Source organism: Gymnodraco acuticeps, unplaced genomic scaffold, assembly GCF_902827175.1.
Source record: "Gymnodraco acuticeps unplaced genomic scaffold, fGymAcu1.1, whole genome shotgun sequence".
NCBI classification, from domain to species: domain Eukaryota; kingdom Metazoa; phylum Chordata; class Actinopteri; order Perciformes; family Bathydraconidae; genus Gymnodraco; species Gymnodraco acuticeps.
Genome location: NW_022991580.1, coordinates 5,715 through 17,382, shown reverse-complemented (window position 1 = coordinate 17,382; position 11,668 = coordinate 5,715). Strand labels below are relative to the sequence as shown.

The 11,668-nt window shown below is 40.2% G+C and overlaps 1 protein-coding gene across 4 annotated transcripts; it reads right to left on the bottom strand.

The window, feature by feature from the left end:
* Positions 1-628: 628 nt before the first annotated feature.
* On the bottom strand, positions 629-11,355 carry LOC117533703 (aerolysin-like protein). 4 transcript variants are annotated; one of them, XR_004567099.1, is made up of 7 exons: positions 11,219-11,269; positions 10,719-10,821; positions 8,103-8,231; positions 7,451-7,678; positions 7,060-7,212; positions 6,630-6,735; positions 5,049-6,353 (listed from the first exon to the last, which is right to left on the bottom strand). XR_004567099.1 is itself a non-coding variant. In XM_034197602.1 (2 exons), exon 2 carries the CDS (start codon positions 2,546-2,548, stop codon positions 1,607-1,609), a length of 942 nt encoding a protein of 313 aa, XP_034053493.1. In that variant the 5' UTR covers positions 2,549-2,569; positions 11,219-11,355; the 3' UTR covers positions 629-1,606. The 4 variants fall into 4 exon arrangements, 1 of the variants encoding a protein (XP_034053493.1); XR_004567098.1 differs by having other exon boundaries at positions 6,630-6,715; XR_004567097.1 differs by having other exon boundaries at positions 6,630-7,212.
* Between the last annotated feature and the right edge of the window lie 313 nt (positions 11,356-11,668).

The window sequence follows — 11,668 nt, the reverse complement described above, 5'->3', positions numbered from 1 at the left end:
TTTTTGTGGAGGGAAGCCATGCGCAGCTTACTTCCTGGTTTTAGGACGCGTCACTGCAGCTCTCTCGTCTCCTCTTCACACACCACACTTTTCGCGGCACACGTACTTACAGCCAATCAGCTCTGAATGATGTGAGATGACGTATGGTGGGGATGGCAGCTCTATGCCCCTATGGTCATTATTTTTTTGCCACACACATTAAATAGGACAATATTCTGAGCATGCGCAGTGTAGTTTTTACAGTCACCATTGACTTAAACAGTGAGAGGGAGGGGCAGGATCGGGTTTTGTCCCACATGGCTTTAAACAGCTCAATAGGCACACACTGTAGACACTAATTAGAAGAACACAGACTAAAACAGCAATGAGACGAATCAGATGATTAAACATGATCTTTTTTTTGTTGCATTTTTTTGTAATCATTACTTTTAATACTTTCTGCTGACACTAGGTGGGGCTGTGCCCACCTGCCCCTAATGACCAGTCGCCACTGCACATAGTAGGTGAATGTTATTAGTAAATGACTTGAATGCAGAGCTGATTCTTGTAAATATGTTATTGTGTAGCATTTTGAAAAAAGAATTGCGGCGCTGTTGGGTTCAGAATTCCAGAAAAGACAGACAACTTCTAAGTTGAACTATTTATTGTAAAGAGAGCAAAAGATATATATCACTTGGCCAAGGACTCGTCACGTCTCCGGGAATCACAGGCAGCAAAGCTGTAATCTGTAACCACCAAATCCGTCAAGAGCCTCGAACCTCGTGCGACAACACATTTTATCACACAGGGCGTTGCCCGTACATTTATGATTGGTCAAGACTAGCTGAAGAAATACCGTGGTTTAGACTTGGTTCTCTTTGGTCGGTGCGCAGACTCAGATAGAGTCTCTTGGCAACACGATCCTCCAATCAGCATTCGGCCGGCCTGTGGAAGTCCCTCCCTACTCTGGCACCATCATACTCATTTGTCTTCTCTAACGTTTCTTCAGATATAGCGGGAAACCATAATGTTGCTTCCTAGCTTTGCGGGGGAGCGCGGCTCTCATACAAAGTGAAGGCCGGTGCGATGTGCTGTTCTGACTACCTCTTTGTGTTCTCTCAGTCTCTGCACTCGACCTTGCTACCTTCAATATTGCAAGCTAAACACTTTCTCATGTAACTTCTCCCTTCGTTCCTGTCCACCCCATCAAAACTTGGGGGGGGTGATTGGGTCCATTTATTCCTAAGTCACAGCACATACAATGAGCACAATAAGCAAATAATGTAATAATAAGAATCTTGTAATGTTATATACAAATAGACTCCACAGCGCATATAAGATGAAGTCTACCGCTACAAGCCAAATTAATTGTAATAATATGATATTCAAATCTGTCAAAAACATCTCATTGCTGCTAAGAACGTGTACAACAGACATCTTATTTAAGGGCAAGTTCTTAAAACAACAAGTCATTAACTAACCAATAAGTAATAAGTAACTTAAAGTACAAATGCAGTGATAAAGTCAAATGTATTTGATGTTCCTAACAATGAAGTAAAATAATCATGGTAAAGTAAAAAGCAAAGGCAATCAGGCATGTACATGTACATTGCTTTCGTTGTTTGTTCTACATTTCTGTAACAACTTCTTTAACTGCGGTGTAGGTAAGACCTTTGTATACACCACTGGTGTCATACTGAAGCACGCTGCCATTATTGCAGGTTATTTTCACAGTGCCAGTGTAAGGCAGGTCAATGGTGGCTCGACCGATTGTAATGTCAGCTTCCACCTTCTTTCCTGCAGGAACACGTATGGTAAAGGATACCGTCTCCGTTCTCTCTTCAGTGTTTTCCAGACTGTAAGAGCTCTCTGTTCCCATGGTCAAGCTGAATCCAGTTGAACCCTCGATTACCCCTGGAATCCCTGCACTCACTTCTATACTGAAAGTTGCCTCCATGCGGTTGGTCACAGTCCAAGAGGACTTCTTTGTAATCTTCTTGGAGGATTCAATCTTGTTGACTTGGTCGGCTGTGGTGTTGTTGTCGTAGGTGATGGATTTGATTTCTTCTACAGTCACCTGCGGTACAACTTGGCTCATTGTTGGGTAGTTGACGTCCATCAAAACGGTGCTCTTGACATCCCTGAGGAACCTGAAGCCCATTTGGTTAACGTCTTTGCCACATCTTCCAACAACCCCGAAGCAGATTCCAGAGCCAACATCGATGGGGTATTCTGTCTTCAATCCCCAGCTGGTCATTTTGGCAAAGAACTTTCTGGAACGATTTGTCTTGAATTGTATGGCCCCTAGACGAGTACCTTTTCCATTCCCCCACAGCGACAGAGAGGTGAAACACTCCCCAGGCTGAAATGTATACTCTTTACTAGAACCAGATCGTTGCCCAAAAAGATCATTACTTCCATCTGTGAGGAAGACTTGGACACCCCTCACCTGCGAGCCTCCTACCCACACATTCAGCTGCTTTAGCGTGGCTCCAGTTTTCTTTCCAGTCAAGGAAAACGATCGACCACTCTTGCCACCGATTTTAAACAAGGTTGTTGAATAAGGCATCTTGTAGGTTTTAGATAAGATCTGAAATGGAAATGTTCAGTTAAATACCACTGCTTTAAATATTTAAATAATGTGTTTAAAATGTCAAGAAAATTAGATTTTCAGCATGGAATTGCACGCAATGTCATTGTTACATCAGATATTGGAGAAACACTTTAAAGACGATTTTTGATCTTTTTATTTGTTTGAGTCAGGATAGTACTTGTATATTGAATATTTATCAATGTATTGCAATTAAGCATTCCAATATGCCTTGGCCTTATAAGCTCTGCTCCTTCCAGTCTTCCTGCCTGTGATACCGGATGGCTCACAGCTTCACATCCCATGCACGAGGAAGGAGTGCTACTTATTTTGGAAACCCCCCATATAGGGTGTATACTGGGCTGGCCTAAACTAAAACTGTAGGCTGGAGTGGACAACGTAGCTTTTTAGAGTGTCAAATTAGTTGAGAAATTGTCTCACTAATGCGTGATTGAAAACATTTTCAGAATTGTTAAAACTGCAGCTTTTTCTAGCCTGCGGGAAAAGCCTTGTTGGTTCTGAATTTGGTTTGCGCAATGATCTATAGGCATTACGGTACACAGTGAATAAACAATGCAAATGGTCCAAAAATGACGGGAAGTTCACTTGATACTACTACCCAAACTTGTTGTCCATATACTTACTTAATTTAGCATAAACAACTAAATATATTGTTTTAGCAGCTCATACCCCTTTTCCACCAAAGCAGTTCCAGGGTTAGTTTGGAGCCTAATCTCAAACCTGTTCATTGCTTTCCCACCGCCAAAGAACCGGCTCTAATATTAGTATTTTAAACTTTGATTGGACGGCCGGCATTGCGATTGGTAAGCACTGCAATTGGGCAACATTTCAACTATTCCACTAATTCACTGCCAAAAATGGAAAAATGCAAGAGGGGTGCTGCTTTGGAAGAAGAGCATGCAAGCACATCTTTGAATAAGTACAACATGGGTAAGAGGCACGAGAAGTTAAAAAAGCAGGTTCAGTAAAAACGGAATCTAGTTGTTTCCATTGTTGTGGTGCTCAGTAATTGGGGCTAGCATTATGTGGAGAGCAGAGAAGTACACTGCTAACATGTCCAGGGGCTAGAGAGCCACTTCATTAAGTCATAGAAGGGTCGCTCCTTGAACCAAGATAAACAGGCTCTAGCACTGAACTGGCTCTAGGTTCTTGTTGGTGGAAAAGGGGGAGCTAACTGTCCCTTGAAGAATGTAATTTGGGTATCTCAATTTACTGTAGAAACTGCTAAATGTGGCGCCGGCATTGCTATAGTTCTGGCCAGTAGGGGACTAGCAATACATTGCCCAATGGACGCATTTGAACACCGTTTCTTCAGTTTGTTCTGAAGAAAAGCACAATCCTTTAATTCTATTTATTCTAATTCTATTCAATTTGTGGCTAAACCGGCATTGCTGTTAAAGTATGTCGGCCGAAGAAATCGTAGCATTAAGTGGCAGAATAAGCCCAACCAAGGGGATCTTAACACATGATGCATCATTCCTAGGCTGGCCATTATTTAAGGGGTGACCCTTTGAACTGGCTAGCAGTGATCTAAACAATAACATAACGTGCTTTGTATTTATGTAAATTAAAGCATTTTGAGTAGTAAGCACAGGGTATTCTATTACAAACAAATATTGAATTATGGCTCACCTTATTTGGAGTGTTGGTGAAGATAATCTGAAAGCCATTCTTTTAGCAGCAGCATCAACTAATACGTTTAGGATACGGTTTAATAAAATATGTGAATTACAAGCAAGTAGTTTCAACAAGTCTGTATATGAATGTTTATAATCAAAGACGATGCTCTAATATTTATGCTTCAGGCAGGCTCCCCCCATAATACTGAGGGTTCTTGTCATTGGTTAATACATTTCACAGGCTTTGTTGTTTTTATCCTACAGTTGACGGTAACTCGCACAATTTGAGTTGTGCTTTTTATAACCTACTAAAATACTTGGAAAGTAGTTGCTCACCTGACCCGTGCTTTCCCAAACTTGCCTTGCTGTATGAATGGTATGCATCTCCTACACTGTGATGTCCTTCTAACTTTGTATCCAGTGGTTTTAGACTGATTATGCTGGCTGTCTTAAGTACGCACGCAATTTCAATGTTACATCAGATATTGGAGAAACATTTGAATTGAAAAGCTGGTTTTGATCAGTCTACTGAGACACACCATCACTGTAAGCCCGGATAAGTTGAATCTACTTAAAAAAATAGCGTAAAGTGGTTTCCTTTAAAAATGTAAGTAACGCATTATGAAAACTTGAGTAAATTAAACTTAAATTATTCAAGGACTGGAATTGTTATTTGAAGTACAATGCACTTCATGTCAAGTTGATTTTACTTAAAATATTGTGTAATATCAATTGTTTTTTTCCAATTATTTAACTTAGAATGTTTAGTTGAAAGTGGTTACATTTCGTATTTATATTTTTGATTCCGTCAACTACAAAAAAGAAAAAAGACACAAAAATAAAGTTTGACCTTTTATTAAAACTTGAGTGTTTCATTTGGATACAATGAAATTGAGCTTCCTATACAAACTGTGGCAAAAATATTGTACCATACATTTTCCTGAGAACATGTTTCACATGAAACAATAGCAATCTCTCTATATATAAAGATATATAGTTATATATCTATAAAAATAGATATATAGATCTATATATCTATGTAGAGCTCTGAAAAAATTAAGAGACCTCTGTAACATTATCAGTTTCTCTCGTTTTACTATTGGTAAAAACTGGATTAACATTTGTGTTTTATTCTATAAATTAATGACTGACTACATTTATCCCAAACTCCAAATATTCTCATTTAGAGCGTTTATTTACAAAAAATACCAAATGTTCAAAGTAACCAAAAAAGATGGTGTTTTCAGACCTCGAATAGTGCAAAGAAAACAATTTAAAATTCATTTTTCAACAACACAATACTAATGTTTTGACATAGGAAGGGCTCAGGAATCAGTCATTGGTGGAACAACCCAGATTTTCAATCACAGCTTTCATGCGTCTTGGCTCTGCAACACCTTTCACATTGCTGCGTGAGTTTGTGTGCCAGGAGAGACATAAAGTCACCCAGCAACAATGTGACAGACTGGTGGCGAGCAACCAAGACGCATTGAAAGCTGTTATTGAAACATCGGGGTTATTCCACCAAAGATTGATTTCTGAACTCGTCCGAAGTTCAAACATTAGTATTGTGTTGTTTAATAATGAAGAACTTTCTTTGCATTATTTGAGGTTTGAAAACACAGCATTTTCTCTGTTATTCTGACCAGTTGTAATTTTCTGCAAATAAATGCTCTAAATGACTTTTGGGAGAGATGTTGTCAGTAGTTTATAGAATAAAACACAAATGGAAATGCCAACAAGCTTAATAGGTCAAACAGTGCAAACATGCAACAACAACAACATGCAACATGGAAGCCTAAATACTTGCCATATGTAACAGTAGCCAACTTTTCAGAACCCCGCTTCACAATGTAAGCTGATTTGTCAAAGTCTGAATTTTGGGTGCCAGCTCAACTTTACCAAGTTTTAACATCACCTGCTGAGCAAAGTGGAAAGTGTTTTTCATGCACTTTGGGTACTCCAGTTGCAGGGCATAAATGAGTCTGAACAGGACACAGAAGGCCTGGGGCAGGTTAGCCGGTCCATCCATCAACACATTCCCCTCCAAGACGATTGCCACACTGGATGGGTTGAGCTGAGGATTTTCTCCGACAGAGGATTCCCAGTGGAGTTTGACTGTACACCTCCTTATCAGCCGCATCCTAACAGAGAAATAAAGAGTGACAGATCATTCTACATCGTCCACCAAAAAGTAGCTTCCACTGTTTATAATGAAAAGCATCATACATATTTAAAAAACATATCATATTTCATTTATATTGTTGGTGAATTAGTTAAAGACAATATATATAAGGATTAGTGTAAGTTAAATTTAGTTCCGTATTTTTTTAAACTGAATAATGTCCCGGGTCAATTTCACCCAAACATTACCAAAGGGTGCAAAATGTGAACATAACACAAGGGTTAAAGTCACTTACGGTGCAGGTCTTGAAGAAGGCAGAAGGCTCATCCCTCAAGAGGATTGGCAGACCCCGAACACAAAGGCATCTGATGGCTCAGTGGTCTGGAATATACAAATACATTCTACAAACTCTACACAATTACTTGATTGCAAATATACTTGAAAGTAAAGGAGAGGACAAAAGGAGATGACATGATGGGAGAATAGAAAAGGGAGAGAACATAACTTCTTCTTGACGAAAGAATAGAATAGCAAACAAAACAAGAGAGCAAAGCAAAAGGAACAAGGGAAAAGAGGAAACAATGACACATGAAGAGATGCAATTCAATTGACAGGACAAGAGCAGCAAATGAGAGAAAAGAAGAGATGAGAAGGAAGTCAAAGGGACAGAAGAGGAACAAGGAGAGAGGAAAGAGATTGGGTAGACAGATGTTAAGTAAACCCACCTTTGTCTGACTTAAAAGCTCAGACAGAAATTGGCCAGTGACACCCTTCTTCTTCCTAAAGAGGTCCATCAGGCTCGGAGAGAAACGGTCAAGTGCATCGAAGAAGTTGTCCTTGAGATTTTCCCCCACCACTCTGTTGAACTCGCAATAAACCTGAAACACAAAAGAGAACAAACCATGTAAAACTGTCAAATAAAATCATCCTTGGTGAAACAAATAAGTGCATTTTTTTTATTTAGACAGCTTTTGCTTGCTTCACCATCTGATTTTTCAAGATGCCTCTGTGCACTTCTCACAGTAATATCTTAATAAAATCAGATATTTAAGTAGGTATGAGGATATAACTACATTTTATGAACATTACATTTAGAACACAAAAGGACAAACAAACCTGGGGAGGTTTCAGCCTGGAACCTCCACCCCGCTGCGGGACCCGTGGTGGGACCCCCGAGTCAGACGATGCGTCTTGGTCACGCTTCATATCGGCCCGGCCCGGGAAGAGACACGCAGCACACCCTCGCGGCCATCAGAGTCGAACCCGCAGTTCGGAGGAACCGACCGCCAGGACACCGGCACCAGGCCGGTGGAGGCCCTCCGATGGTGGGTTGCGTTTGCCATTCTATCAGTGAGAAGAGAGGACAAAAATGCAACAAGAATTGTCTAAATCGGTTAATATATGGATGAGTGGTGGGGGTGTGGTGGGGGGGGGGAACGGCTGGACACAGGCCGTGGGGGGACACCCGAGACCGGGCTATGTCCCCGTTAGAAGGAACCAGGTGAAATAGCCATCCAGCTATTTTAGCCGGGCCGGCTAAAATGATTGGTCGTGCTTTTTACAGCGCTACGGCTTCCACAGATGAACATTTTGTATGTATGTATTGTCAAAGCATTTCATGCATTGCTATCGGGATGTTAAGAGCATTCCATGGAATATAACAATAAGTGTTTCTGAAATAAATTACATACCCCACCTTTAAGGGACGTTAATCAACAACATCTGATAACGTAATGTGGTTGCTAATGTTAGCTAAATGGCGTCTCACCTGATGTAGTAGCACAAAGCAGCCGTCCAAGCGCCACCCTCCTCTCCCTATGATGGAAGCCTGAGACAGCCTGTGGTGGCAGGGTTCGAGCGTCCGGCGTTAATGTGGGGTGGTGTCCGACTCACACGACTAAAAGAAAGGTGACAAAAACAGCAACTGGGTGAAAAAAAAATCTACGTCTTTCAGTGAACACGAACAAGTGAAAAAAGTACAGCACTATCTGTTTAAAACTATCTGCACCTCGTAGCCTACTATCGCTCAGTAAAAGTTAACAAAAGCGAGGGAAACACACATTGCCTGACTGCAGTAGTGTAGAAGTATGAGGGGCCGTACAGGCCATAATTCATACTGGTCCTCTCACGCACATACATTCTCCTTTTACATACATATATTTTCACTCTTACATACATACATTCTCCTTTTACATACATATATGTTCACTCTTACATACATACATTCTCCTCTTACATACATATATTTTATAATATGCATGTCTGAAGAGAATATATGTATGCAAGTGAAGAATGTATATATGTGTGAAGACAATATATGTATGTGAGAGAAGAATGTATGTATGTGTGAGAGAAAGTATAGTGGAAACGGAAGGAGTATGATTGAAACGGAAGGCAGGTCATTCTTGCGCTGTGATTGGCTCAGAAGGTCGAGCGGGGCGGGCTCATGTTCAGAACTTCTGATTCAAATCAACATGATGGGAGGGAGATGAATCGCGTAGATTGCAGCAAGCATTAGGGGTTTTAATGCGTTCGCTTTACTTATCAGAGCGTGCCGTAAGGGCGGTTACTCTTTGGTTTATAAACTCCCGCCTGGGACGGACTGATGCATTAGATTATGTGCTATATGGAGGGGACTTTGACAGAGTATTTCTCACAAAGTAGCCTACACAGTAAAAGTACTTCAATGTATTGTTAGTAGCAGTCAAACTAGTACCGAGTCCAACAGTGTCAGTTTTATGAAGAACTTGTGGTAAAATATATTTGTAAAAAGAAAATGAAGAGCTACTGATTTGAAAAAACGGCTCTCTGTATAGTTTAAATCTCCTAACAATGTTGTCCATTTATTCTTCTCCCCTCGAGTCCAACAGTGTCAGTTTTATGAAGAACTTGTGGTAACATATATTTGTAAAATATGAAGAGCAGCTGATTTGAAAAGACAAACGCGAGAGACGGCTGAGTGACCGCAGAATCGCTGTATAGTTTAAATCTCCTAACAATGTTGTCCATTTTAGACACATGCTTATTATATTTACAGCCTTAATAACATTCATTTTCTGGGCTCAATGTGTGTCTGGGCCGTTTTCGTTGTGATCGCTAAATTCCCCTTGTTTATAATTATGTTCAACGTTCCAAGCAAACGAGTGCTTTTGTTTTGAAATCACTTCCGCGAGTATCGCCCCCCCCCTCGCTACAATGACCATTAGACCATTTAGTAAGGTATCAAACAAAAAGCAAAAACGCCTCGCAGACACTCTTCCGTTTACTTGTTTAATAAAGAAAAACAAGTGGTCCGTAGATACACGGAGTCATCTAACCCTAACCCTCTCCCTCCATCATGTTGATTTGAATCAGAAGTTCTGAACATGAGCCCGCCCCGCTCGATCTTCTGAGCCAATCACAGCGCAAGAATGACCTGCCTTCCGTTTCAACCATACTCCTTCCGTTTCCACTATACTTTCTCTCACACATACATACATTCTTCTCTTCACAATACATACATTCTTCACTTGCATACATATATTGTCTTCACACATACATACTTTCTTCTCTTGCATACATATATTCTCTTCAGACTGCATATATTATAAAATATATGTATGTAAAAGGAGAATGTATGTATTTAAAGTGAAAATATATGTATGTAAAAGGAGAATGTATGTATGTAAGAGTGAAAAGTTGTATGTAAAAGGCGCATGTATGTATTTAGAATGCCACTTCTGTCTGTACGGCGCTGTATGTCATTTAGAGTGACCTGTATGTCTGTCCCGGGCTGTATGTTGTAGACTGCCTCTCTGTATGTCAAAGGGAATGTATGTACTGTAGCGTGACCTCTATGTATGTAAAAGAAGAATGTATGTGCGTGAGAGGACCAGTATGGTTTACGGCCTGTACGGCCCCTCATATAGAAGTGCTGCAGTTAAGTGAGGTAAATCAACTGAACACTTAATGCGGTCGCATTATCGCAAGATCTAGATCCCTCCGCGGGCTCCATGATCACACTGCGGGGAACCCCCCCCCCCCCCCCCCCCCTAATGACCACCTAGCAGCACATTCTACCGCTTATTACACGGCTACATACTAAAAAAAAAATCAATCGATTTTTAAATGATTTAATTGACTTAAAAATGATCGTAATGCTTCCGCCAAAATAAAAAGTCCGTTCCACTGAACGAATGGAACTTTAATTCTGAAAATAAACGGCAGCATTATTCGAATTTATCTGTAACTGTCAATGTCTGTTAACATTTTATTTTCCTCTAACAAGTACTTAAACAATGCAAGAGAAGCCCACACCGTGTTCCCGCCAGTTGATACTTCCTGTGGCTGTGTTACACCCAAAAGTACGAGAATTCAACCAAGCCCTGTTAGCTAAATCACTCACCAGATTCAGTAGATAAGGCAGCCATGCAGCGTCCTTCCTTTGGAAGCGTAGACAGCGCGGTGGAAGGGTGCAAGTCCGTCGTTCAAAGTGGGGTTGCGTCCGACTGAGAAATTGCGAGTTGGAAACGTGGCTGCTGCACATTAAAATATCCTTCTCTTTCCCATAATGCATTGCGAACATGACTAAAACTTAATAATGTGAAGTTACTTAACTTAAAATTATTGACACATTGCTTAACTAACACATGTAAGTATTATATGCTTACATTTGGTAGTCAGTAAGTAGAATAAGCTTACATTTGATAGTAATGCAATGAAACTTAAATAATGTCACTAATTTGTAATTCATTATTTAATTAGATATGAACTCCGGGCTAACAGTGTACAGATCAGAGTGGGAAGGAACGGTAAGACACATGTATTTGCTATTTTGTACATAATACAATAATGCAAATCATAATGATAATAATTTGTATTATAACTATTATGATTTATCCTCACCTTGTTTGAAGAGCTGGGAAATGTGGGAATGGTGATGATCCCAGATGATGCTCAAACATGTATACTTTGATCAGAACACACCCATGATTTTGACGCTTATTGCCATTGGTTAGTGGGAAAGAAAGGCTTTGTTCATTCGAGTAACAAGTGTGGGGCAATGCAGAATAAACATTCTTCATCATGTTGTTGCTTGCAAAGGGGTGGTCTTGGCTAGGATTGTTGGGATCCGTCCTAATTTTCTCAAGAGATGAATAGTTGGTTAACACGTTTTGCGCTTCCTGGCAAATGTCTAATGTATTATAGAGATGTGTAGATTAAGTAACGTAGGTTATGATGGGTCCAGGTGCCTCTCTTTGTGAATATATTACATATTTTAGTGAGTTCCCCAAACAAATGATTCTGAACTAGGAGGATATTTCGTCAGTCCCTTTAATCAGTTTGTCAAAGTGT